General features: G+C 62.6%; 1 protein-coding gene across 10 annotated transcripts; it reads left to right on the top strand.

Annotated features, from left to right (window-relative positions):
* The first annotated feature begins 6,448 nt into the window (after positions 1–6,448).
* PWWP2B (PWWP domain containing 2B) lies at positions 6,449–25,611 on the top strand. 10 transcript variants are annotated; one of them, XM_079137762.1, is made up of 4 exons: positions 6,925–7,642; positions 13,742–15,114; positions 21,344–21,529; positions 24,838–25,611. In XM_079137762.1, exons 1-3 carry the CDS (start codon positions 7,518–7,520, stop codon positions 21,484–21,486), a joined length of 1,641 nt encoding a protein of 546 aa, XP_078993888.1. In that variant the 5' UTR covers positions 6,925–7,517; the 3' UTR covers positions 21,487–21,529; positions 24,838–25,611. The 10 variants fall into 10 exon arrangements, with proteins under 10 accessions (XP_078993882.1, XP_078993883.1, XP_078993887.1 ...); XM_079137758.1 differs by lacking the exons at positions 21,344–21,529; positions 24,838–25,611 and adding exons at positions 11,446–11,527; positions 12,364–12,470 and having other exon boundaries at positions 7,597–7,642; positions 13,742–15,466; XM_079137759.1 differs by lacking the exons at positions 6,925–7,642; positions 21,344–21,529; positions 24,838–25,611 and adding exons at positions 10,039–11,032; positions 11,446–11,527; positions 12,364–12,470 and having other exon boundaries at positions 13,742–15,466.
* The last annotated feature ends 966 nt before the right edge of the window (positions 25,612–26,577 follow it).

Genomic DNA, 26,577 nt, shown 5'->3' with positions numbered 1-26,577 from the left:
GAGCACTCAGTGTGGCCACTGCCCTGCTCCAGCCACGCCTTTGGCCGGTATGAGCTGTGGTCCAGCTGCTGTCCATTCTGTTACCTCCTTGTCCATCACAAGGTGCACTGAATTTTGTCTGCTAGTAGTTGCATTCCGGTACCTTCCCCCACAAGCAGGTGGCGACTTACTGCACTTTGAGAGCTGGCTGTCAGCTGGCTTTCTGCACTTCCCCCAACAGTTTCGCTTCCTGTCCTCTCCCCACCTTGGCTGAGGCCTAGAGGATGGCTCCGTCTGACCCTCCCGCCCTACCTAGGTTTTCTATTGCCAAGTGACAGAACCCCTGGTCCCTGCTTGGAAGGTGCTCCCAGCCTGGTCAGGGAGAACATTCTGGAAGCCCTGATCCTGTGACTCAGCCCTGCTCCCACCTGGCCTGCTCCTGACTGGCCTGCTGTCAGCTGCTTCCCACCTTGGCCCCTGTGTCCTTGGGTCCTGTGGTAGAGCATGGGGTGGGGCACCCAGCAGGTGCCATCTGTGCCACCTCTCCTAGTGACTGAGCCAGTCTGGGCCTGTGCTCCTGGGGCTGTGCTCTGGTTCTCTGGGGTGTGTTTGCTGGGCCTGGCTCACACTGGCTCAGGGTGAAGGCCAGGACCCTCAGGCGTCAGCTGTGCTGCAGGGGTGGGTGGGGTTGTGGTGGCTGCAGCTGAGTCAGCCTCACAACCAGCAGCAGTGGCCAGTTCTAGGAAGTGTCAAGAGCCATTGGTAGAAATGGCCAGAGACGAGTGGGTTTGCTGCCTGCAGTCACCCCAGGCCCATGGCACCTCAAAGCAGGATGCTTGGTGAACTCACGCGGCCACTGCAGGGCCAAGGGGTGAGGGGCACAGGGCCCAGAGAAGCAGCTGCCTTGCCCTGCCCCTTGGGATTGCCACGCCAGGCCAGGACAAGGTGTAGACGAGCATTCAGCAAACACATCCACTTTCCTGACTCTGCCTGGGGAGCACGGCCCTTCTCTGATGTCCCAGGAGCCTCAGAGTCCTGCAATCAACATGAGCACCAGAAAGCAGGTCAGGCCCACGGCTGCTGTGGGCAGCCCAGCCCAGGACAGGGCTTCTGGGACCCCTGCAGCTCCACTCAAGTGTCAGAAGGACTCCCAGTGTGAAGCCAGGGTGGGCCTGGGACCCGTGGGTAGGGGTAGAGTCCAGGTGGCTCGGGGAGGTCCTGAGGCAGCTTCCCACACACTGGCCAAGGACATCTTGTCCTTCCTGGGGGAAGGACCAGATGGGGACAGGGCCCTCAGGCTGCCCATGGGGAGACATGGCCGTGCCAGTGAGTGCCAGTCTGTCTGGGGCAAGGCCTCGGGGCCAGAGAGCTCCTGCCCTTCCCTTGCCAGTGGCCAGGTGGCGCTGGGTGCTTTGCGTGCCCTGGCAGAGCGAGCCTGATGCAGCAGGCACAGGGGCAAGCAGGTCTCGCTGGGCTCAGGCTGGACGCTGCTGGATGCTGGGAGCCTGCACAGTCCCCAGCGCAGACAGGCACATTTTCTGGCTGAGAAGAGCCAGTTGGAGGATCCAGGCAGCCTGAGGCCCGGTGGGCTGCAGAGCTGAGCCAAGTGGGGAAGCTTTGCCGGGCCATGAGTCCGGTGGCCTCGGCCCCTGGGAAAGGTCTTCAGCCCAGCCCTGGGCCCCAGCCCTGAGTCTGCCTCTTGCAGATGGCGACTTCCCTTCCAGCAGAGCAGCAGCCTGGTGTGGGGGGAAGAGTGAGCCGGGGTGGGGAGCTTCCCTCGGAGGGTGGCGGCCCCTCGGTAGCAGCCAGCACCCTGTAGGGTCTGGCAAGGCCTCCCTGGAGCTGCGGAGGTTGTAGAGGAGCACGTGCAGAGCCACCCCAAGGGCAAGAAGGCCTTGGAACCCCCACTAGGTTTGGGGGACCCTGAGTGTGAACAGGAAAGGGTCCACAGGAAGCCCTCGGGGTCTGCTCTGGCGGAGTTGCCACTGCCCTGGGGGGAGGGGCACAGCCTTCCCAGCAACAGTGCCCACTGCCCACCTGGCCTCGACGCTGGCCAGCCTCCTGCTCTAGAAGTGGGAGTGGAGGCGGGTCCAAGAGTAGGAGGTGACAGTGTCCTCCAAAGCTGGAGCATGAAAACACTCGTGTGCCAAGAGGCTGTTCTCAGCTGCCCCCAGAAGTGGGTCACAAAACTAGTTTAACTGTGAAAGATCACCGTGCTTTTAGGAAACAAAAGCCCCACTTTTTAGCATGAGGCTCAATATTGCCATAAGGTAAGAAACAGAAACCCCACACAAGACTCCTGCCAAAGCAGGAGGCACCGCGGAGAGGGAGGGCCTCGGAGGGCCTGGGCCCAGGCGGGCTTCACGCACAGGGCTCTTCTCTGCCGCAGGGACCCGTCCGTCTGTTGTTGCCGGACGTAGGACTGGCAGGAGCGGAACCAGAACTAGAGCTTGGTATGCCGGGTGGGCGCAGCTCCTCCAGGGCAAGTTTCCTAAGAACGTGACACTCAGTTCAGCTGCCTCTTCCCCTTGGCCTCTGCACACAGCGGTCAGAGAATGTGATTCTCCAGAATGTTCCTTTCACGTATTGAAAAATGTGCTTGCTGTGTTCAAGCACCGAGCCAGGTGCAGGACCCTGGAGTGACGTCTCCACCGTGAGCCCTGCTCCTGGTACCTCCACACACAGGTTCCCACCAGGAGCCCCACGTGCTCTGGACCAAGGCTCCCAGGACGTTCCTGACCATGTGCTTTCTGACCTCAGGTCCGAGCTGCTGGGCCAGGGCCCTTTCCTGGAGAACTGCAGGCTTTGGGAATATTGTCCCCACAGGCCACTCCACACTCTTCCTAGAGGTCTTCCCCAGAAAGGCCAGTTTCCTCAACTGCTGATTCTTGCAGCACAGCCCAGTTTCTGGTCAAGCAGATTGGACCAACACAGGGAAAATTCCCCCTCTCCAATACTGGGATGTCAAGGGTTAACTTCCAACCAGGGAAACAGGGGTCTGGGCAGCGCATTGACCCTAGAAACACCTTCCAGGGGACAGTCGAAATTCTCCACGGAGTAAAGAAAGTCAGTTCTCAATGACTCAAAGCCAGTTTGGGATGCTCTGTCTAGGTTACTTTGTCACGGAGAACAGAATTATCTCAAGGAAGAAACACCAAGCACATTCAAGACAGAAGGGCCACAGATTGTTTTGAAACTAAAACAATCATTCAGGGAAGAGATCGCCACCCTCAAAATATCCTTGCTCAGATGCATGCAGCTGCCAGCCTCTTGGGCATCAGCCTGGAGAACATTCTTGTCCCCTACTGAGAGCCATGCTGGCCATGGGCTGCAAGGATGAGGGAGCACACGTGTCATGGGCAAGTAGGGGTACAGAGCAACTCTCTGGAAGCGCTCACTGGGCTCCACTGCAGCTCCGCTGGCCTGGTCAAATCCTGCCCCTCTAGAGCATGTGGGAACGCAGTTTGCTTCTCCTGCCCATCCCTGACCACACCGCAGGGCCTTGGGGGATGGGGGGAGCTGCAAGGAAGAACAGTGGTGGTGGTAGTGATGGTGGTAACAATGATGGTGGTGGTGGGGATGGTGGTGACGGTGATGATGGTCGTGGTTTAGTGATGGTGATGAGGATGGTGGTGATGATGGGGTGCTGACGAAGGTGGTGGGGATGATGGTGGTGGGGATGGTGGTGACGGTGATGATGGTCGTGGTTGGGTGATGATGAGGATGGTGGTGATGGTGATGATACTGCAGGTGATGCTTGATGGTGAGGGTGATGGTGGTGATGGTGATGACAGTGGTAATAGTGATGGTAGTGATAATGGTGGTGGTGGTGATGATGGAAATGGTAGCTGACTCTTGTTGAGTCCCTGCTGAGAGTTGGTGCTATGCTAGGTACATCATGAAAATCAACTTAATCTGCATTATATGCCAAGTGATAGGGAGCATCATCATTCCCATTGTACAGATGAGTACATTGAGGCAAAGGGAAGGTAGACAGTCCCCAAGGTCACACAGAAGATTCCGCTGCTCAGAGTCTATGCTCTTTGCCAGCTCTCTGCACAAGCTCCAGTGCAACTGGGACAGGTTCTGGGCCCAGTTGGGCCTTTGGGATGTTTCCCTGTGGGAAGCGCTGTCAAAATCTTGATAATCCATAGGGCAGACCCTGAATGATGGTCAGACAGAACAAAACAAGTCTTGCAGACCCAAACTTCCCTTCAAGAATGTCCTGACTGCAACAGAGTGAAACAAGGTTCTGTGACCTGCAGGGAGGTTTGGGTTCTCTGGCTGCAAAACATCCTTTGAGCCCTTGCCTTGAAAGATACCACAACACCATTGCCCAGGCCAACCTCCGGGAGCTTGGCTCCCCAAGATGCCTTGGTGAGGAGGGGAGGGCTCGTTTGCCAGTGCTGCCCTCTCTACCTGTACCACACGGCTGCTTGAGACATCAGACCCCCCTCATCCTTGTTCTCAATGGCCTCAGCCTCTGCCCTTCCTGTCGGCTGCCGGGCATGAGGCCTGCCCCCAATGAAGCCGAGGCTCAGGCATCAGGACCCACCCCTCTGGCCTCTGGGAACCAGCTTCAGAGGAATCTGTGGTCTCTGATGCATAGCTGTGTCCTGCACAACCTCCAGGCAGACCAGGCTCCTTTGATCCCATATCAGAAGAGCCCATCCTGACAAAGCCCGGCCATGCTTCAGGAGACTAGCGCAGCTGGCCAAGCCCCATGGGCTCAGAAAGAGGAGGCAGAGGCAGGTCCAAGCGTGGGGTCACCAGCCGCCTGGCCTAGCAACCCTGAGACAGTATGGTCACAGTCATGGAGGGGCCTTGGTGAGTCTCCTCACTCCTGGAGAAGACCACGGCTGACTGTGTAGTGCAGTCAGTGAGATCTGAGGACAGTACTAGGAGGGTCTCAACTGAGAGGTCAAGGGCAGGGCCATTTGAGCCAGGATCTGGAGAAGGGTGAGTCACCCTGCAAGACAGAGGGCAGGCATGGGGCTGGTGGAGGGTGAGTGTTGCGGCACAGAGACGGGGACCCCAAGGGGAGGCAGCCTACAGCCCACTTTCCTCTGCTGCCCAGAGAGGGGACACTGAAGTCAGCCCTTCTGTCATCACCAACCCTGTCACCCCTCCTGCCAACTCCTGGGCACCCAAATTCAGTCTCAGTGAGAGTGCCAGTCTCCTGTCCTCTCTTCACCCCCACTCTGCCTCATCTGGGTAGGCCAGGCAAAGGCTAGAATCTCCTAGGCTCTGTCCAGGTGGAGGTGGTGCCTGCTGAAGGCCTTAGGGAATTTAGGGACTCAAGTCTCTTGAAGGCAAAGCCTGGAGACTTAGGGAGGGGCCTGCTCTGGGAGGACTCACCTGAAGCCTCTTTCTAGTCGCAAGTAAGCAGTTCAAGAACAGCACAGCAGGCAACTGCACTAAGGGGGTATCCTGTCCCAGCACCAGCCTAAGAAAGCAGGGTTTTAGGAATGCTCTCAGCACTGACTATGCAGGCCCGGCCAGTGCAACTCAGGGTCACAAAGGAGGGCAGATGGGCTGAGGTGCCCAAGACACCTGGCTGGGGAGGCCAGAGGTCATATGCATTTAAATCAGGGACTCTGGAAGTTCCCACAGCCTTCTAGAAACAAGAAAGGGGAACAAATAGGAGCAGGTGGGGTGTCTGAGGCTGTGAAGGAGGTAGTGTACCCTCTAAGGCCAACATTTAATTGAAAAGCAAACTGTCTGCTGTCTTTCTAGATATTCTACCCAGTGGGGCACTGGGGGAGGTCTTCCAAGTTCACTTAAACAGGCACAGTACGAACTGGGTGGACAGAGGCAGAGGAGGTGCAGGGGTGGAGCTTCTCACTGCTCCTCCCCTCAACCTGTGAGCTGCCAGCTGCATTCCTAGGGCCTGTGTTCCCATGCTCATGGTGGGGCATCAGACTCCACCCACCTGGCCCTTCCCAGAGGCCAGCAAGTGCTCAGGTGTGTCCCAGGCCACACCCCAATGCTCTTCCTGCCACCTGGAGTTACCAGTAGACTCACATCTTTAGAGGCATCTTCCCTGTCCACCCCTCCAATGGCTCAAACCCAGAATCTTGCATCCGCCAGCAGGGGCCCCTCTGGGAGGATGCCTGCCCACTCCAGTACCCCTCTGCACTCTTGGATGGAGGCCCCCTCCACAAGCAGCCCCTCCCCTGAGTTGGGGTTGGTGGTGCTGTGGTCTGTGGTTCTGTCCCAAGTGCCCAGAAAAGGCTGTGCCCACCAGGCAACTTCTACAGAGGTAGAAGAGCTCAGTTTGCAGCCTCCAGCCGGCCCCTACCCACCACCTGAGACAGAGCTGGGAGAGCTGCGTGGCGTTTGGACTACAAAGTCACCCTCACCCAGCACTGGAGGGGTGCGGGCAGCACTCGGACACCTCAGGGCCCTAGACCCTCCGGAGGAGAGCAGGCGCTCCTGAAGTGCCTGAGGCTCCGCAGGCTTCATTATTGTGCCTGCTCCCTGCGCCATGGCCGCCGGAGGGCGATGTCGAGTGGCGCCCCAGCGGCCCCAACTGTCCCCGATGATGCCCGGTGTGGCCACCCGATCCAGGTCCCAGCGGAGCGGGGACACCATTCCAAGGCTGAGGGTGGGGGACCAGCGGGCGAGTGGTCAGGACAGCTCTTTCCCCCACCCCGCGCCTCCGGTGCTGGGTTAGGTGCTACAAGTGTGGCTTAGGGTCCCGGACCGCTGGTTCCAGAGTCATTGCAACAGGCTGGGCTCTTGGGGAGCGGTTATGAGGACCGGAACCAGACGAGGACGCGCAAGTGTGAAGGAAGCCAACCGAGTCCGGGATGGAGGGCCAGCGTCCCTCCGCCACTGCCTGGAGCTCAGGTCGGCCCTGAGTCGGGCGCGCACCTCCGGTCGCCCAAGGAGGCGCCGAAGTTCCCTGGGGTGGCCCCGTGCCCCCGCCTCCCCCACGCGGCCAGGGCAACACGAAGCCCTTCCCGGGTGCCTGCGATGCCCTCTCGGAGCCCCGCGTCTCCTCTGTCCGGCCCGACCGGCTTCCTGCGCGCCGCCAGGGACTTCCTCCCTTCAGTGCCCCGTGGGTGCGGGGCGCAGACCCCGAGTCAGGGGAGCCCGGAAAACAGGGCGGCAGGGTCCCAGGGCAGGGCCGGGGAGGGGGCGGGCCCCAGGAATGGGACCCTGGGCAAGGTCTGCGGGCGCGGGCCCGCCAAGGGCCGGCGAGTGTCCCGCCGCCCCTCGGCTGCCGGCTCCCGGGGCCTCCTGGACCAGGGGACGCCGCTGGCCAGCGTGGCGGGGAGACCAACGAGCCCCCTCCCCGCCCGGCGGGGCTCCGCAGTGCGCCCTCAGCCCCGCTCCGCGGGCTGGCGCGGGCCGCCGGACACACGCTGCGGGCGGCCGGCCCGTGCCCGGAGCCCAGCCCGCGGCCGCGCGCCCCGGCCCGGCTCGGCGGTGGCGGCCGGCCGAGCGAGCTTTGTGACGTCAGGCGGCGTCACGCGGGGCTGACCCGGCGGCGGCGGCGGCGGGCGGGGGCGGCCTCGGGACGCGGCGGGAGCATGGAGCCGCGGGCCGGCTGCCGGCTGCCTGTGCGGGTGGAGCAGGTCGTCAACGGCGCGCTGGTGGTCACCGTGAGCTGCGGCGAGCGCAGCTTCGCGGGGATCCTGCTGGACTGCACGAAAAAGTGAGCGGGGCGGGGGCGCGGGCCGGGACGCCGGGAGTCCCCGGGGACACTCTGTCGCCGGACGGGGCCAGGGACCGGCTGGGGCGGGGCGGCGCGGGCCGGCGCCCGCTTTCGGTTTCCGCCCGGCCTGGGCTCCGGCGCGAGCCGGCTGCCGCTGGGGGCGGGGGGCAAAAGTGGCTGTCTCCCAAAGTCGCCGCGACTTTCGGGCTGGAGACCGCGCGGCCGGGCGCGGGGCTGCGGGCGCCAGGCCGGCCGCGCACGCGGAGCGGGCGAACTCCCGGGTCTGCGGTGATTAACGCACTTTTCTTTGTTCAGAGGCACTGTTGAATTTGGCTGTTTGCAGGATTGGGATCCCTTCGAGAGGGATCAGATGTGCCGTGGCCTCGCCCCGTCACTCGGGAGCCCTGTCTGTGCGTGGGTCCCAGGCTTGTAGGATCGGCGGGTGGGAGCAGTGTGGCTGCTGCGGGCTGTGCAAACCCGGCGGCGGGTCCGGGAGCCGCGCACAGGAGTAGAAGGTAGAAGTTATGGGGCCAGTGTCCCTGCCAGAGGGGCGTCCTGACTGGAAATGCACCTGTACACTGGCTGCAGGGACTCCTGAGCAGATGAGCCTCCTGAATACCCGTCACGTGGCGGTGAGCTGTCACTGCCAGATAAATGATTAGGCATTAATCATCTCCTCTCTTGCTGGGCTTTATTTTGGAATTGGGAGCAGTGGATGCCCCCTGATCTCAAAGGCCCAACTTTTTGCTTCCCCAAAGCCCAGATTTTTCCCGTTGTGCCAACAGAGCAGAGATCGTCCTTCTTTGACAGTGATCCTGCTGACATTATCTCTTCATTAGATGTGCCAGAAGCCATTTATGCACAAGTCACGTGACTTAACATATGGCCTCCCGTGTGACTGTTGCCCTGCTCTGTGTTGGCTACCACTGGGAGTGCCTGACGGAGGGAGCGACATCCAGGGGCCGCAGAACGGCCACCTGGGAGCTGGTGTGAGCTAGGGGTTCAGGTGTCTGTGATCCCCCCACCCATGGCTCCTCAGCCTCCTGGGCAGGCTGGGCTTGGTCCTGGGTCTGCCCACTGCGCTGGCCTTTCCTCCCTTGGGAGGGGCATTTGCAGCAGAGGTCCCCTACTATCTGGGGGTGAGGCAGGCCACCGCAGCACAACTCACGCTGCATTGTCTGCAGAGGCAGTGGTCTCCTCTCCCTGAGGCCTGGGGCTGACTGGTTCGCAAATCCATACCCCGTCACAGAAAGAAGCAGGCCTGCTGAGGCCAGGACCTGGGGACTGGCAGCGGTAGAAAGCACGGGCATCAGTGCCCCAGCCAGAGCCACCCCGAGCCGCGAGCTGGGTTTTGGTGGGTGCGGCTCTGCTCTGCCTACGCTTTTTCTGACTTTGCCGCCCCTGGATCCTTGAGGGGAATCCAAGGATAAACCTGGCTTTCCTGCCCCTCTGGCCCTCCAAGGCTTGGTCCTTAAACTACCCCTGCTTCTGCCCTCCCTGGCCTGCCTCTCGGTTTCCGTTTCCAGTTCTCTACCCACAATGTTATGAGTTGCAAAGCTAATGTTTACTGCCCTGCCTGTCGAGCAGGAACCAGATTGCAGCTTACAAGCTTGTCCAGGTGCTATGGGTGGCGGGGTGTTGTCCTCATGCTGCAGGGTTCAGGTACCTGCCCTCCCTGGGCACCAGTGTCTCCTCAGTGCTTGAATCCTGACCATGGGCCCTCACTGGCAGCAAAAAGCTGCTAGGTGCTCTGATGACCCATGTTCACCCACCCCAGAGGACCCTGAGGGTCTAGAGAAGCACAGTGCCAGGCAGGCTCAGTCACAATTTCTGGGCGCTGATGGTGTTGGTAGCCATCAGAGCAGCTTCCCTGGCTCAGATGCTCACCTGGTGTCCTGGGAGATCACTGCATGTCCCCCTTGCTGGAGCGAAATGGTCATGTGGGACAGGCCCTTTCACGGAGGCCCCTTGGTGAGAGGGCTGAGGCAGGGGCCAGCTGGGTGTCCTCTCCTGTGGTTCTCCCCCTGTTTGCAGGGGTAGAGGAGCTTGGAGAGGCTGGGGCTCAGGTCTTGATAGCGTCCGTCTGCATTCCGAATCTGCTGTCGGCCTACAGTGTGGCCTGAAACAAGCTCTCAGCTGCTCTGGGTTGGGTCTGTCCACGCATTCATGTATGTTCATTGAGCACCTACTGTGTGCAGGGACGGAGCCGAAGGCAAGCTTCTCCAGCAGCCCCCACTTCCTGGCAAATCTGAGGATCCCTTCCATAGCCCTGATGACTGAGTCACGTCTGGAGGGGGGAGTGGGCATTGTTTTATGAGTGATTTGGGGCTGTACCTCTGGCTGAGATCCTCAGGTGGTGAGTCCCTGGCTGAGGGGTGACCTGAGAGTGGATGTTCAGGGTGTGGAAGGGCTGGTCTTGTGGACAATGACACAAGGGCCACTATCTGTGGCCTGGTGACCCAGGGCCTCCAGCCTTGATATGGAAGCTAGTGTTTTTCAAACTCACCCAGCTGTGAGTCACCCACTGTGCATTACCACACAGACGTCTGGTCCCATCTGCTGGGAAGATCACGGTGCCATCCTCTGTGACTAGGACCCCAGCTATGGCCTGTCCCCCAGCAGAAGGTCACTGTGTCCTGGCCCATACCCCTCCCCCATCCAGGACAGAGGCTCAGCTGCCAGTGGATGCTCCTGGGATAGAGCCCAGGGGTGTAGAGGGACCCAGCATCAGGACTGGTGTGCAGGGGCCCTTCTGGCATTCTAGTCTTGGTGGCTTCTCCCTGGGTTGCCATCTGAGCAAGTGGGTGAGGGACATGGTGATGGAAGGGTCCAGAGGGCCTGGTCGTGCTGGGGGAGCCCAGAAGGCTTGGAGAAGAGTCCAGAATGCTGGGGCTCCGCTTTCTCCCCAGGATCTGCGAGAGTCAGTGTCCACAGGGTGGGGCAGATCCCCGTGTGCCCTGGGAAAGGAGACGCTCTGCTGTCCAGTTGTGGCTTGCCCTGCCTCCCACAGCCGAGGGGCCCTGGGAGGCCTCTGAGCTCCAGCAGGTCTGCGCAGCCTGTCCTGCCTCCTGCAGGGCCTTCCTGCTCCTGTTGTGCTCTGGCCCTGCAGTTGGCTGTCTGGTCAGCAGGAAAGCAGAAAGATTGCGGGTGTTTTCTAAGCTGCCCCCAGTGGGCATGCCAAGGCGGGGCCTTGGCGTTGGAGTCAGGCCATCCTGGGGCTGCAGCTCCTGGCAACATGCTTGGTGACGGTGTCCACAGGCTCTGCTCGACTTTGCCCACCCCACGTTTACCCGTCCCTGCAGGCAGCAGGCAGCAGGATGGCCTCCCCACAGAGGCTGGGGGCAAGTTCCAGGGCAGACAGTGGGGAGAGGAGCAGTGGCGGCCACTGAGGTGCCAGCAGCCTGAGGGCCGGAGAGCCGGAGAGAGGTGGCTGCAGGCTGGGGCAGGCTGGGTTCTGGCAGGCAGCCAAGCTGTCCTCTTCCTGCCCGTGGGCTGGCCTCCGCCTGGGCTGCTGTGGGTGGACCGCTGGGCCCAGACCCTCTAGTTATCCCTAGGGACATGACTCGGCCATGGGAGTCCTGCTGAGGACCTTGGACCAGGCCATGATTCCCTGGGCCTGTGTCCTTACAGGACACTCTGCAGAGGGACCTTGGTGACCCTAGGGAGCTCTGGGTCTCTGAACCATTTCTTGCTTTGAGGTCTCCCCGTCCCCCACCTTGAGTCTCCTGAGCTCTTTACCCCTGCCTCAGTTTCCCCATCATCCTCAAAACAGGCTTTTCCCTCCCTGACTCCAACTTCCCAAGGTCACTGTCTTGAGAGTTGCTTCTGGGTCCCGGCAGTTTCTGCATGGAGACTTTGGCTGGCCCTGCCTGGGCTCCCACCCTGGTGAGTCACCATGGGCCCCAGGGCCCCTCCCCAGGTTGCCTGCTTTCCACCCCAGCCTAGGGTCCCCCACGGCGACCTCCAGGGGCCCCGGGTGAGCCGTGGCAGACTTGATCTGGCTGCAGGGTGGCCCACTTCTCCTACCCTCCAGGGCCTGCAGTATCACCTGAGTGCTGCCAGGCCAGGGAGCCTCTGTCCCTGGGCTGGACTGGCGCCAGCCATGGCTGGGCCTTGTGGGGAGCCAGGGCTGTAGTGCTTGCTTCTAGGCCTAGGAGACACTGGGTTCTCCCCAGACAGCACCTTATGCCAAGGCTGTCTGTGCTTTGGAGGCAGTGGGCCCAGGTCACAGGACCACTCAGCTGGGACAGGGTCTCTGGTCCCACTCGACCTCACGCTCCCATCTGTGAACTGGGAACGGAGATGCTGGGCAACCGTGGGGCTGCTGAAGCATCAAGGGAGCTGAAGTCCCTGTAGGGCCACTGCTGTGAGCTCTGCTGGGCCCCAGGTCTGCTCCAGCCTGGGGTGAGCCATTCCCACTGTTAGCCAACCAGGCAGGGGTGGGTGTGGCCCTGGCAGGGCGGCAGTTCCAGGAAGGAAGTGTGGCTGCCTGCTGTGCCCGGGCACTGCTGCTTCTGCAGGGCTGGCCTCTCTGGTCCTGGGCTGCTGCTGTCGGGGGGTGATCTGGGGTCATCAAGAGTGTGGTGTGAAGCTTGGGCTGCTTCCCAGGCTGACCTACCTGGGAAAGGACCAGCCCCTGGCCTGTGTCTGGTAGCGGGGCTGTGGCTGGGTTGGGGCCTGAGTCTCCGGCCAAGAGCTGTGTGTCCATCCTAAACATACAGATACCACCTGAGGGGACAGTGCTGTGAATGGGCAGACTCCCAGAGCATGTGAGCTGCAGGGCTGTCAGCTGGGGGACCCCCTGCCCCAGCTGCTGTGCAGATAGCAGGTGAGGAGGCTCAGAACATATTGGGGACCCACCCGGGGGGACGACAGAGCCCACCACAGAGAGCTGAGTTGGGCCTTGGGGAATGACTGGCCAAGGGCTGCCCAGCGCTCTGGTTCTGTGTCCCTGGGCCTAGCCCACAGAAGGGGCTCTCCAGGCCTCAGAAGGCTGGCCTGGGGCAGAGGCTGAGTTTTGGGGACCTTGGTGGAGCCCAAGGAGGCTGGGGACAGAGGGAGCAGATGGGGAGGAGGACGCCAGAGGGAACCCCCACTCTGCAGCCTGGAAGGCCATGAAAGCTGGCAGGAGCTGGGCTTTGGTGGAGGCCCTGAGAAGGAGTCTCCCGCCCAGGTCCCTGGCCTGCAGCCTGCCTCCCCAGCCGCAGTTGCAGGTACCCTGTTGGCCTGGCACGTTCAACCCTGTGTGCTCAGGGTGCCATACTCCCCCGTCCAGGGAGGGGTCTGCCCAGCCCCCAGGGGCTCGCTGCCATCCAGTCCTCCCGGGCTGCCCTGACCTCTCCAGCTAGGCTCCCGTCCATCACTTCTGCTCCATGGAGCTGGGGATTCCCGCATCCCCTTTCTCTAACACCACCCTCATTTGCGGCCCTCTAGTGAGTCCTGGGGGGAGGGCTGGGGGCAGCAGGTTGGTAGCAAGGTCCTTCCAGGTTGTGAGGCTGGTGACCCAGCTCTGAGGGTCACTGAAGCAGCTGGAGCCAACCGTGGGACTCTGGGCTCTGAGAGGGCTGTGGTCTGGTGGCTGCCTCTGTCTCCTCTGGGCTGTAGAGGCTGGGGCTGCTGCCCTGAACCTGACCACATGCAGCTGCCACCCACATCAGGCACACGTCAGATGCTCCAGGGACAAGCCCGGGGGCCTGGAGGCTGACCTGGGGGTCCCTAGCCCTCTGGAATGCTTCCCCTGGAGAGGAGGGAAGGGAACCAGTGAGCAAGGGCCTGGGCCTCGGGCCAGGTCAGCCACAGCTCTGCATGCAGACCCCACTCCATGCTCCCTGGCAGCTCTCAGCTGTGAGCGTTCCTTCCCCTGTGGCCACGGCCTGAGGTTCAGACACTGATCAGAGAAGCAGGCTGCAGGCCACGTGCTTCAGGCTTGACGTGTCTGTGTCCACTTGCTCACCCAGAAAGGCCCTTCATGGGGGCCTGCTTGTCTGTCGACAGTCCAGGGATGCCACCTGGCCCTTGGCACGCGACAGGGTCCCGGCAGCAAGGCAGGCTGCTGCTGGAGCCCTCACCTGCTCACTCTCTCTCTGTCTCCCCTGCCAGGTCCGGCCTCTTTGGGCTGCCCCTGCTGGCTCCACTCTGCCCGGCTGACAATGCCCCTGCCCTCAGCTGCCATGGCCGGGCCCCCGAGGAGAGGGACGGAGAGGTGATGCAGCTGGGCTGGGGCTCCCCACCTCCTCCCTGCAGGGACCAGCCCCCTGAGGACCAGCCCCCCAGGACGTCCGGCCCCGAGCCGCCCCCGCCCCTCGTGCCGCCGCTGCCTGCCGGGAGCCTGCCCCCCTACCCACCCTACTTTGAAGGCGCCCCCTTCCCCCACCCACTCTGGCTCAGGAACACCTACCAGCAGTGGGTGCCACAGCCTCCGCCCAGGACCATCAAGCGGACCCGGCGGCGTCTGTCCCGCAACCGCGACCCGGGCCGGCTCATCCTGAGCACCATCCGCCTGCGACCTCGCCAGGTGCTCTGTGAGAAGTGCAAGAGCACCGTGAGTCCCCAGGAGGCCAGCCCTGGACCCCCCGCTGCCCCCAGGGCCCGCCGCAGGCTGGGCAGTGGCCCAGACAGGGAGCACCCCAAGCCCGAGGAGCCGGAAGATGGCGACCCTGCGGCTGCTGCCACTGTGAGGAGGAGCAAGAGGGAGCGGCGGGAGGAGGAGAGGACGCCAGGGGAGCAGGTCCCGCGCAGCCCCGTCATCAAGATCTCCTACAGCACCCCCCAGGGCAAGGGCGAGGTGGTCAAGATCCCCTCCCGCGTGCATGGCTCCCTGGAGCCCTTCTGCCCACCGCAGGCCCCGCAGGATGGCAGCCAGGACCCCGCAGCACCGCGAGACGTGGAGCCCAGGGGCAGCGGGGACCGGCCGCTGGGGGGGCCCTCGGCCGCCATCCCCAAGCTAAAGCTGACGCGGCCCGTGCCTGCTGGCTTGGACCTGCCACCCCCCAAGATCCGCCTGAAGCCCCACCGCGCGGGGGACGGCGAGAGTGAGCCCCTGTACAGGGCCGAGCTGGTCGGGGAGCTGAACGGCTGCCAGCCGGGGCCCCGGGCCAGCCCCGCCGCCCTCCTTGCAGATGGCTCTGCCCAGGGGCTGGGGGACTTGTCTTCCGGAAGTTCTGGCGAGGATGACGACTTCAAGAGGGGTCCTCAGGGGAAACAGGGACGCGAGGGCTTGGCTTTCCTCGTCAGCTGCCCCAGTGAGTCTGCGTGCAGCAGCGACAGCCTGGACGAGTCCAAGTCCTCCAGCTCCGAGGCCACGTCTGCGGACACGGGGGACCTCTCGTCCGGGGACGGAGCGGCTGGGCCTGCCTCCTGCAGGGATGCTCGCCAGACAGTCCCACCCCTCACCGTCAGGCTACACACCCAGAGCGTCTCCAAGTGCGTCACCGAAGACGGAAGGACGGTGGCCGTAGGGGACGTCGTGTGGGGTAAGGTCCATGGTTTTCCTTGGTGGCCAGCGCGTGTCCTTGACATCAGTCTTGGCCAGAAGGAGGACGGAGAGCCCTCTTGGCAGGAAGCCAAAGTCTCATGGTTCGGGTCTCCGACTACGTCATTCTTGTCTATTTCAAAGCTCTCCCCTTTCTCTGAATTTTTCAAACTGAGATTTAACCGTAAGAAGAAGGGGATGTATCGGAAAGCTATCACCGAGGCTGCGAATGCCGCGAGACACGTGGCCCCAGAGATCAGGGAGCTCTTGACCCAGTTTGAAACATAACTCTGGCGCCTGACCAGGTGAGTCTGGCTGCTGACGGTTGTCCCGAGGTCGTGCTCCTCTGCGTCGAGGCCCCAGGGGCTGCGGGGAGGCAGGTGTGCCCCAGCTGGTGCTTCTCCCCAAGCTCGGAGGTCTCTGGAGAGGTGTGTTAGCCAGTCGTGTGGCTGCTGCTTCGGGGCAAGGTTGCGTTCTGCAGCCATTTTCCAAAGGAGCCCCAAGAAGGGTTCCTTACGCCTCTGCTGGACTTTGGAGGAAGGGATGGGTCTGGACTGGCTCAGGGCGAGCACTCTGCACGCCTTCCCAAGGCCTGGAGCAGGGCTGGTTGCACCTGCTGCCCTGCTGTGCCTCCCTGGCATCTTGGCTGGCAGGAGGACAGGGCAAGGTGTGCTTCCTGCCTCGTCCCCGAGTCGTGGTGTAGGTCTCTGACTACATCCTTCTTGTCTGTTGGTCCTTGGCTGGGTCACCTGCGTGGCCTGCTCCTGGGGTCGGGGTCTCACACTCCCTCCCTAACTCCAGGAGAGCTTTCCCAAATGGAGCCTCTGCCAGTAGGGTCCTCGCAATGCATGAGGCCAGGGGCATCACCCTGTAGGGGGCATCACCCCATGGAGTTGGGGGAGTCAGGTGGCAAGTCTGAGCCCCACATAGGGCATCTGGAAAGGCACAGAGGGCTGTGGCCTGCCCTGCACTTGTTGCTGGGCGTGTTCATGCCCGACTGGTGACCGGTGCCAGACTGCCCCACCACCCCTGCTGGCACCCTCTGTGCTTGTCTTCCGACTGGGGCCAACTAATGCTCATCCCCCTGGGCACGGAGACTCGGCCAGGGGCCTGCAACAGGACAAGAGCCATCCCTTGCAGTCCCCAGCTGGGCCTCTGCCCTGTCTTAGTGATCTTCAGTGACCAACCTGCCTGGTCCACCTGCTGGCACCACCCACCTAGCATCCTGGCTTCCTGGGTGGCCATCCTTCCGGCCTTAGCAGCACTGCCTGATGGCTGGGGAAGGGGTCGGGTCGGTGGGCTTTGAGTCCTGTCACTCCTCTGCCTTGTGCACTGGGGGTCCTAAGACAGTGATGAGGTGGTGAGGGCCCATCGTCAAGCTCATTCCCAGGCTGCCTGGCTGTTCAGGCTCTGCCCGGCCTGTCCTCTCCACCTGGTCAGTGGGTACCTCTGCCTCCTTCCCCGGAGTTCAGGCACAAACCTCTTTCCAACCGGGCTCATTTCCCGTCAGTTCTGGGCCAGGCGGGTGTGTGGGAGCCAGGCAGGTACACAGACCTGTGGGTGTGGGTGGTAGTCTCTGCACGCCTGCGCCTGTCCTGAGCCACAGCCCCCCATGGGGAGGGGTGAGAGGAAGGCCAGATGGCACTTCCCCAGGGTCTCCCTGCTGAGGTCTGGCCTAGTGGGACCCCTGGCTGCAGCCACCTGCCTACCTGCAGCACCTGGTCTGCCTCACCTTCTGCTCTGTCCTAGCCCCTGGCTCCACGGCTGGTCTTTGCTCTGACTGTCCGGGCTCCTCTCAAACATGCCCCTTCTGTGTGCCATAAGCCTGGCTCCAGGAGGAGCGTGGAGACCAGCTCAGCCCTCACAACACGACCTCTAGTCCCCGTCACAGTGGCCGTGGGGACTCAGTTACAGGGGACACAACCCCCTGTAGGGTCACCAGAATGGACTGGTGGGCTGTGGGAAGCCCAGCAAGGCGGAGGCTGTAGGTCAGAGAATCCAGCCATGTAGGTTCAGGGCTGGCTGTGTTTATCCGGAAGCAAAGGAAAAATCTTGCCCGACCGGTTTGCCTGCCGCAGAGGCTGCTTCTCCCAGGGCCACGCTTGGGCCAGAGGCTCTGGCCTCCAGTGTGGAAGTGCTCAGCGTGTCTGCCTGATCTGCCTTCTGCTCTTGTTCGCTAAGGCTCAGATTGGGAGCAAGGTTTCTGCACCCGGGCCGTTCGCGTGCCCAGCCCTGCCCAGAGCTCCTGGCTGCCACCTGAGGCCTCCTGCTCACAGTGGGTCGTGGTCTCCTGGTGGACACTGTGGTCTCTTGGTGGACGCTCGCGTGGAAGTGTCAGCAGTGCTGTGGGGGCAGCCCTCGTCCCACTCTGGAGGGAAGCTTGGGGGTCCCGCCCTGCGGGAAGGTGCAGTGGGGACCTGGGGCTGGAGCCAGGACAGGCAGGCCCAGTGGGAAGGCCACCTGCCAGCCGCCAGGCGCTGGCTGTGCTGGGGGTGGCACAGACGCGTGTCAGGGGCAGTGACAGCAGATGAGCAAGATCCGCACCCTCCCAGGGCAGAGAGCTCAGCACCATCCCTGAGACCCTCACCAGGCTGGGCATGGGGGCAGGCCCTTGGGTCCTCAGTGGGGATGCTGCCAGGACGTGTGGTACTGAAGTGGTGGACTGGCCCTGCTCCTGGTGAGCCCTGGCCTAGGCGTGTCCTGGGGGTGACAGCGGCTCCTGCCCCGCGGCTGAAGGAGCCAGGCCGTGTGCAGTGCTGCAGCCTCTGTGGGTCACCATGGCCGGGCCAGGGCTGAGTGACACACTGGCAGCCTCCTCTGTCTTGGCACAAGGGTGTGAGGTCAGAGGCTGTGCCAGGGATGAGGGGCTGGGGGCCAGCTCTCAGCTCTCAGGGGGTCCCTGTGCTGGGAGCAGGGTGCACACCCCTGTGGATGGGACAGGCACCCTGTCCCTGCCCGTGGTGCTGCGTGGGGCCCTAGAGGAGCTGGCTGGTCGGCTTTGTCCTAGCAACAGGACAAAGGGACCCAGAGAGCTTGTGCAAGGCCTGCCTACACCACATCTCCTGGACTAGCTGGGCCTAGAGGGGTTGTTCTGGGTGCTCAAGGCCATGGCACTGGTGCTCGCTAGCCTTTGGTCCTGTCCATCTGCCCCACCTAATCTGTCCACACCCCTGAGGGCAAACAGGCCGGTTGAGGCCTAGAGGGTGGGGCAAAGTCATGGAGGTCCTCACCCTGAGGTTATGTCTGGGGTTACAACTGGGGTCACAGTCACACACAGGGGTCACACAGAGAAGGAAGGCAGGAAGCCCTGGGGCAGAGCAGCAGTGGGAACTTTGGCCTGGACTGGGATCTGGGAAGGCTTCGGAGAGGAGGCAACAGAAGCCCAGATCCTGAATGGAGAGCCAATCAGGAGCCCACAGGATGCGGGTGGTGTGGAAGGCAGAAGGAGCACCGGGGCACATTCCAAGGGTTGGCCCCGCTCCAGGGGGCCTTGGGCCTGCTGGGCCCAGACTCAGGCTCTGCCTGGGGGTCTGCGTGTGGCCAGTGAGCAGCTCCTATTTGTGGACAGGCCCTGCTTTGAGCACAGGTGTGATGGCTGGTGCCAGGGCCTGGTGACGTGCACCCAGTGTGCCCTGTCTGCTGTTGGAACTGGGGGTGCCACCCTCCTGCCCCACGATGGCGGTCTGAACTGGGGGTGGCTACAATGCTCTGGCGAGGAGGTGCCCCAGGGTTTAGCGGGAGGCACCTCAGGGCGGAAAGCTCAGCACCCAGGACTGGGGTGAGGGGTGGACCCACGTCTGGGGCGACTGACCAGGTCAGACCTGTAGGGCGGTGGGCAGCCCTGACAGGGCTGCTTGAGGGCGGGCCTTTGGAGCACGAGAGGTGGGGAGGCAACAGGGTGGCGAGCGGCAGTTCGCGGGCAGGACAAGGGTCTGGCAGAGAGTGGGCAGTGCTGGCCAATGTGGGGAAAGGTGGCCTGCCAGGACCGCAGGGTCAACTTTGCAGCTGACCCTGATTAAATGGGAGCCTCACCTGTGGCCCCGCGGGGGTCAGGGTGCCAGGTGAGCAGTCACCGGGCAAGCCCGGGGGAAGTCTTCCCGAGGATGGGCCAGACACACCCCTGCCCGTGTGTTCTGGGAGCTGCAGGGGCCAATGGAGACCCTTCTGTGACACCCTGGGAACCCAGACCCCTCCTGAGGCAGAGCCACAGAGTGGGCAGGTGGCCAGGGTCCTGCACGAGGCTGTGGCTGCGGCTGGGGGTGGGCTGGGAGCCACAGCTCCTCCCTGGAGGGGGCAGAGGGCCGTCCCAGGCCCGAGAGAGGCCCCTGTCTGGCGGTAGGCGCTTCCTGGCTGGGGCAGAACACCCTTGGGGTCCGGCGCCATGCTCCACCCAGCTGCCAGCTTGTCCGTGGGCCTCCGGGCAGCCTGCTGCTTGGTGTGAACTTCCTGTGGCCACAGTAGCAAACGACCACAGAAGGGGGCCAGGGGCATTCATTCTCACATCCCTGCAGTCAAAAGCCTGACACCAAGCTGTGGGCAGGGCCGTGTAGCCTCTGAAGACTCTGGGGAGGGTCCTTCCTGCCTTCCCAGCACCTGAGGGCTCCAGCTCTGGCCTGCAACCACTTACCCTCTCTGCTCCACATCGTTGGCTCTTCCTCCTCCAGGTAGTGCCCTGTCTGGGGCCAGGACCTGCTCTGGACTCCCTTCCCCTCGCTCCTCCTCTCCATTGTCCATTTCCCCATGTGTGTATCTGTGGGTGCAGGAGGTCCATTCCAGCCTCTGTGGCAGAGGGCACGACCCAGCCTCGGCCAGGCCTGCCCGGGGCCGTCAGGTGCTGCCCCTGCTCGGGCATGGTGGAGCTCATGGGCTGCAGGGTCTGAGGGGTTTGTGCAGAAGGCAGAAAGCCTTTGTTCCAGAGGGCCTGCGGGGGCTGGGAAGGCTCTGCCAGCACCAGGCCTGGGAGCACCCCCACCCGCCTTCCCCACAAGGTTGGTTCCCCAGGGATCTTGTGAGGATACTGATCAGCAGCCAGTGCGTATGGCAGGTACGGATCCATGTGGGAGCCTGGCGTCCCATGACGCGCCCTGGTGGTGTGTGAACAGCACCCTTCAGCTGGGCGCGGCGAGCCAGCTCCTCCTCCTCCCAGCTCTAAATAAAATGTCCTCCTTCTCCTGAAGACGGCTGTCAGCCGACTTCCACGTTGCTTTTAGGGAATCCAGGTCCTCCACGAAGGTTGTAATTATTTTGTTCCAGAAGGAAACTAAGGCCTGTAATTCTGAGCCTGCTGCGGGGGCTCCGTCCATCCCACCCCACCTCCTAGCAGCCTGCCCCTGCCACCTCCCCTGGCTATCCGGTGGGCCCCTGTGGGCAGGTGGGGCAGGCAGTTCTGGGGTGCTCTTCCAAGAGCTGGGTTTCTGGGGTGCAGTGGTCTCGGCGTGCCCCCTGCCTGTCTACACCCTTGGGTCCAAGGGTGGCCCCTCTCTCCAGTGAGATGTCCGAATGCCACGTGCTTCTTGGGTCTCCCACAAGCATGTAAACCTGCACGTGTAGAAGTTGGTATGTGCACGCCAAACATTATTTCAAAAAAGAACGTCTGTGGTGTGTGGTGTCATACTGTGTTATGACCCCCCAGGAGGGGACCTGCACAGGCGCCAGCAGGTTGTGAGCGCCGCCGCACGGTTCTGGCAGGCCCTTCCTGTGTCACTGTGCTCCCCACGTAGAGACTCTTGCCCTCTCATCGCCGCGCGTTTGTCGACTCAGGTTTCCATGTGTAAGATTTCTGGGTTCTGGAGATCCAGTCTCTTGTGCTTCTCTGAGCAGGTCCATGGCTCCCCACTGCTTCCCTCCTGGCCCCGTCCACCCAGCCCCTCCCGTGGCTCTGCACCCTGGTTTGTCCCTCGGGTCTGAGCAGAGCAGGTTCACAGGTGCCCTGGCGTGGGGGTCTGAGCAGCAGCTCACAGCCTGTCCCCGAGTCCCCGACCCCCATGTGGATACTGCCTCCTGCCTCCTCTTCCCTGAGCCTCATAAGGGCAGGGGTGCTCTCTGGTCAGGATGCTGCTGGCCTCTGGTGCCCAGACACTGGTGTGCAGGGATGGGGTGGGTCCCAGGATCTGCCCCAGCGCCGTTCTGTGAAGACCTGGAGGCAACAATGCTTCTCTTGCCAGGAGAGGGAAGGTGTCTCTGAAGGCCACTGTTGTGGGCTGGCGAGGTCCTGGCCACCTCCTCTCCAGGCCTGTCCTGCACTTTCCTAATGAGAACCACAGCTGAAGGACGTCTGACATTTCCAGATCTGCGCTGCTGTTGGTGGAGAGGGATGCAGCGGTTCTGGGTGTGTCTGCAGTGGAACATGGCTGCCTCGACCTGGCCCTCTTAAACCCTGGAGTCCCAGGTAGAAGGGTGGAGGAGGCAGTTTCCAGGTATGGCTGTCCCCCACCCAGAGCCCACAGAGAGCCTGCAGAGGCCCTCTTGGTCAGACCTTGCCAGCAGCCCTGGCCATTCACAGAGGTTTGCAAGGGGCACCCTGCCCAGGGTGACTGACTGTCCTCAGATGCTCTCCAGCCTGGGTGTTAGCCTGGGCCTCAGCACCGCCTCACAGATCAACCACAGATGACTTGGGAGGGGTGTGCAGACCCCTGGGCCTCACCCTCACCTGTGAGGGATGTGCTGGTACCCAGGAGACACTGCTGGTTGGTGACCAAGGAGGACACATTGAGGAGGTGGTGTGGCCTCAGGGAGGCTGATGGGCCTGACTGCTAAGCCTGGCTGCAGGCTGGGAGGGGCATGGTGGTGACCAGGGCTGACCCAGGAGCAGGGGTACTTGTGCCCATTAGCCCCCGCAGCACCAAAGAGCAGGCAAGCATGGTGCAGGTGCCATGGTCAGGAATGCCAGCAGCGCTGGCCACACCTGCCAGTGGCTTGAGCAGCAGCTCAGTCCAGGGGTGTGAGCATCGCCGTGAGAGAACAGATCTGTTGTGGGGTGCTGTGACCTGACCTCTCCAGGGCACAGCAGTGCTGGACGGTTCTGCAGGGGAATTGAGTCAGGGCCTCAGCTGGCCTTGGGCAGGGCCACTGCCCAAGGTGGCCTTTGGCTCATCTGGGCCCTCCCGCCAAGTCTGTGCTCTGGTTTGGACACAGCTTGTCCTCCCTGTGGGGAGTGAGGTCAGCGTTGGGGGATGGGGGTTGGGCCTGGACTGAGGTAAATGGACAGTGTAACCACCTGACCCCAGGCCCCTCCGGCACCTCTCCCAGATGCTCAATCTTCTGTCCATATGATGCTGTGAGTCAGGCCTGCACAAGCCAAGTCTAGGCCTCATGGGGTCCCTCCTCAGGCTCAGTCGGGCTCCAGAAGAAGGGGCTCCCAGACCAAGTGGCCCTCCTGGCCTGCCCAGCTTTCCCGAGGCACCCTGTTCCCCATCACTGTCCTCGGGCCACACCTATCCTCTCTGTGACTGGATGCCAGGGCTGGGCCTCGCCACTTCCTGGGCGCACCTGGGTGAGCTCCCTCCCTTTGTAAGAGAGGCTCTGTGCCCCGCCCTTGCCCAGCACTGGGGAGGGGTCATGCAGATCACACAGGCAGCCTGACTGGGCCAGCTGTCCACCGTGTCTTGGGGCCCCTGCAAAAGGCAGGTGCTGGCATTGGATGCTGGGTGGTGGGCTCAGTCTAGCCGCAGTGGGCAGGGTCTCTAGACAGGCTGAGGCCTCTACAGTTCCACACTGCAAGAGTGCAGGGTGACTGGGAAACCAGGCTGCTGACCGACTCACCCGTCCTTCCCTGGAGCCAAGTGTTTGCCCAACCCCAGCTCCTGCAAGGGAGCGGGGTGGGCAGGGGCACACCCTGCCAAGCCCCTGTGACTCGCAGAGGTGGCTCCCTGTGTCCCGCCTCACACCTGGTGGCTCTGCCCATCAAGGTAGCCCGCTCTTGGGTTGCTGAGTCCCTCGGCAGGGCTGTGTTTGGTGGGGATCCAGCCCCTGCAGTCTCCATGCCTGGGGATGGTGTGTGTGAGGCCTACAAGCATCGCTCTCCAGAGTGCCCGGCCCACTTTACCAAGGCTGGGTAAGAGTGGTCACTGCTGAACTCCCAGCAGCAAGAGGCAGCAGCAAGAAGCGGGGCCTGTCCTGCACACCTCAAAGCCAGGCTGCCTGGTGGGCAGGCACTGCCTATCCCAGGACACCGAGGAGCGTCACCTAGCAGGGGTCTAACCCGACTATGCTGTGGGTTCTGTGGCCCTGCCTGGTGGGCCTCTTCAGTCTGGCCTTGTGTGGACCTGGGCAGGCGCAGTTGCAGCCTCCTGGGACTCTTGGACATGTAGGTTGCTGTGCTACCTTGAATGTTCCCATGGTCTTCCTCACCCCTCTGCCTGTCCAGTGGCCAGTGTGGCCTCATGTGGGAAGGTCTGGGGAGGCCAGGTGCCCCACTGGGGCCAGGCCTCTCTTTAGCAGAGGGTCCTTTTGGGAGTAAGCCCCCCTCCCATGGCCTTTCTCCCCGGAGGGGGAGATGGGGGTTCCCAACAGCTGACCAGCCCCACTGAGCAGCTGAGTGGAGAGGAGACTGGGCGTCTCCGCTGCAGGGTGCTCGTCAGACTCCTGGAAGGCCCATGGCCTCCAGCTCCTCTCCAGACTCCGATGGAAAAGCAGTGGTCCTGAGCTCACTTGCAGAGAGCTCCTGGATGCACGTCTAGTGACATTCCACGAGACGTGCTAGTTGTGGCCTCCTCGTTAAAGTCCACTATGAAAGGAAGTGGGCTGGGCGCCGAGGGCGCCTTCTCCGGGTTTCCGCGTGGTGGCTCCTGATGCTTGATCTGTCAGCCTACTTGTAGTTGGTGACTTCTTCCTGTAGCAGAGGAGGAGTTCACCTTCCGTCCCCGGCTCCCAGCCGCGTGCATGCACTGCGGCTGGACAGGGACAACTGTGCTCGCCCTGCCCGGAGCAGTGGACGCACTTGACCCCGGGCCCTCTGCTCTCGGGCTGGTCCTGGCCTGGCCTTCGATCTCGTGGGCACCATGGTCCTGCCCCTCCTTTGTCCCCAGCTCTCGGCCCCTTCGCCCACGAGGGGCTTGTTTCCATGTGACCTTGCCGTGTGACACGCTTCCCTCCAGTGTCTCCACACAGCGCCCATGGTCGGCCTCACAGCTCTCTGTGCCCACTGGCCCGCAGTGTCGGCCAGGCTGGGACAACCAGAGGACAGGAGCGTGGGGCTGTGCCTCCCACACGTGCTCTCTCCTGGGACCCCTGTGCCAGAGGGATGTGTCCTGGTGGAGGGGGACCCTGGGACACCCCCAGGCTCAGCTACTGAAGGAACATGTCCCTTCAAGGGCCACCAGTGCACATGAGGGGCCCCCAAGAGGGTCACACAGGTTTTCCCTGCACAGTGAACCTGTGGCCAGAAGGATCCAGAACAGCGGGCTGTCCCTCACACCCGAGTGACTTGCCCTACTGCTGGACTCGGGTTGGCCCCATGGTCCAGGCTCTCCAGCCTTTGAAGACCCTCCCCTTTCCTCATGCATGGCCAGGCCATGGGCACCCGAGGGCAGGGCAGGTGGGACTCGTGGACGTGGAAGGGCTAGTGGGAGCTGGGGACCTCTGGGGGTCCCTGGAGAGTTGCAGAGCCCAAGGTGGCTGGCTCGGAAGATCTGCGGCTGGCTCTCTGGCCTGGCGCTGGGACCCGAGGGGCCTGCCTTGTAGCCCTTGCCTCCACGTAACCTATGCCCCTTTCTGCTTCCCCGAGGTCAGCGACGGTGAGGGCACGGCTGTCATCCTGGAGCTTCTGACTTCCGTCCGAGGGACCCCATGTGCCTTCTGGCTGGCTGTGTGTGGGAGCACTCTGGGTACAGTGGTCAGCTGGTGCAAAGCCCCCAGAGCAGCAGGTGTGTCCAGGGAGGGGACAGGCCAAGGGCACAGCGGCTCCTCTCAGCTGAGTGTGTCCAAGCCCACGGCTCAGGCCACGGCGTTCCCGGAGGGAAGTAACCAGGAACTCAGTGACATGCTTGCTGCTTCCTGTGTCGGGTGCAGGCAGCCGCCGGGCTCAGGCATCGCCACGCAGGAGCAGGGCCTGCCTCCCTGGCCAGTCCAGCCACTGGTGTGGCAGCCGTGCCCAGCCACGGAGCACCCTCCAGGCATGTCTGTCCTGGCTGCTCAGCTTGGGCTGCCCCGCAGGCTGAAGGAAAACCAAACTGCACGTGTGGGTGTCCTTCCCGAGCCCTTGGGTGCAGAGTTGTAGGGCACCCGAGAGCCGGGGACCTGCCCAGTCTCCCCCACGTCCTCCCAGAGCATGGGGCCACCTGCAAGGCCACCCTGTCCTGGAGATGCTGCTTCCAGCTGCCAGCGCAGTGAGGAGGAGATGAGGGGCAGGCCTCGGAAAGGCGCTGCCATTGAGAGGAGAGCGTTCCCTCCCCGTCACTTTAAAGACCAAAAGGAAAAAGAAAGAAAAGGAAAAGATAAAATTCGTCTTCTGCTCTTTCTTTGTTTAAATGTAAAAAGAATAAAGTCTGTGTCGAGGTTCTGCCTGAGCCCGAGGTTGCCCGTGCGCCGTGGGAGCCCTGGTGTGAGGAGGAGCTGTGCTGCTTCTCTGTCCCCTGGCAGGACTCTGCCACCTGTCGTGAGGGCCGGCCGCGGCTGCGCTGCAGGTGGGCCGCAGGTCCAGCCTGTTCCTGTTTGACACTTGAGTCCTGGGCAGAGGCGGCAGCCCTGTACAAGGGCAGTTCAGCAGGATTTCTGCTGGTGGAGCCTCTCCCCGCCTCTCCTGGTTTCTTGATTGGCTCCTGTCACGGATGATGGGCAGCCCCAGCCCTGCCCGTCCCTGGTTTCACAGGAACATTCTGTATTGGAAGGGCGCCACCATCCTCAGGAAGGACGTGGGGGGCAGTGGACACCCTGAGGGTGCTCTCCAGCGGAGATGAGGGGACTGGACCCTGACCCCTCGCTGCCTGCCCTGATGGCTGTCCTCTTGGTTTCCTGTGGTCCTGTGCCTGCTCACAGGTGCAGAGGGCCTGACTTCCTAACCTGACTCTGGGGGCAGAGTCCTTTCCTCAAACAATCTCACAGAACAGTGTCCAGAAGGAGCTGGCCCTTGCTGCTTGACCCTGACCTCCTCCAGGACCCTGGGTCCTGGGAAACTTTGGAAGTCCACAGGCGGGACAGGGGACATGCGTGAGGGCAGCGACTTTGGAGGAGGGAGCCAGCCCCCGAGAGGGCAGGGACTGAGAAACCCAGGGCTGCTCCTCCTGGTTCAGCCTCCTACATTGGCTCCTTGATCCAAGGTCCTGTGAGACAGGTGAGCCTTCACCTCAGGAGGAGCAGAGTCCTAGGCCCCACTGGGTGGTCACACAGTGGTCACACTGGAACAGATCCTGAATGTCTGCATTCTACCCAGAGTCCCCAGGGAGGCCTGAGCTGGGAAAGAACTCCTGATCCCAGTTAGCTTGGCCCAAGGGGTCCTTGCCATCTGGGACCCAGGACAGAGGCCGCC

This window comes from Sciurus vulgaris, assembly GCF_902686455.1.
Source record: "Sciurus vulgaris genome assembly, chromosome: 4".
Classification (NCBI taxonomy): domain Eukaryota; kingdom Metazoa; phylum Chordata; class Mammalia; order Rodentia; family Sciuridae; genus Sciurus; species Sciurus vulgaris.
Note: the sequence above shows the minus strand (reverse complement) of the source record. Positions and strands in the feature narration are given on the sequence as shown.

Bases quoted from the DNA above. Each gene is read 5' to 3' on its own strand.
- PWWP2B (XM_079137754.1), top strand. From the start codon at position 7,518: ATGGAGCCGCGGGCCGGCTGCCGGCTGCCTGTGCGGGTGGAGCAGGTC. The intron at 7,643-13,741 runs GTGAGCGGGGCG...CTCCCCTGCCAG, and splicing joins CTGCTGGACTGCACGAAAAA to GTCCGGCCTCTTTGGGCTGC.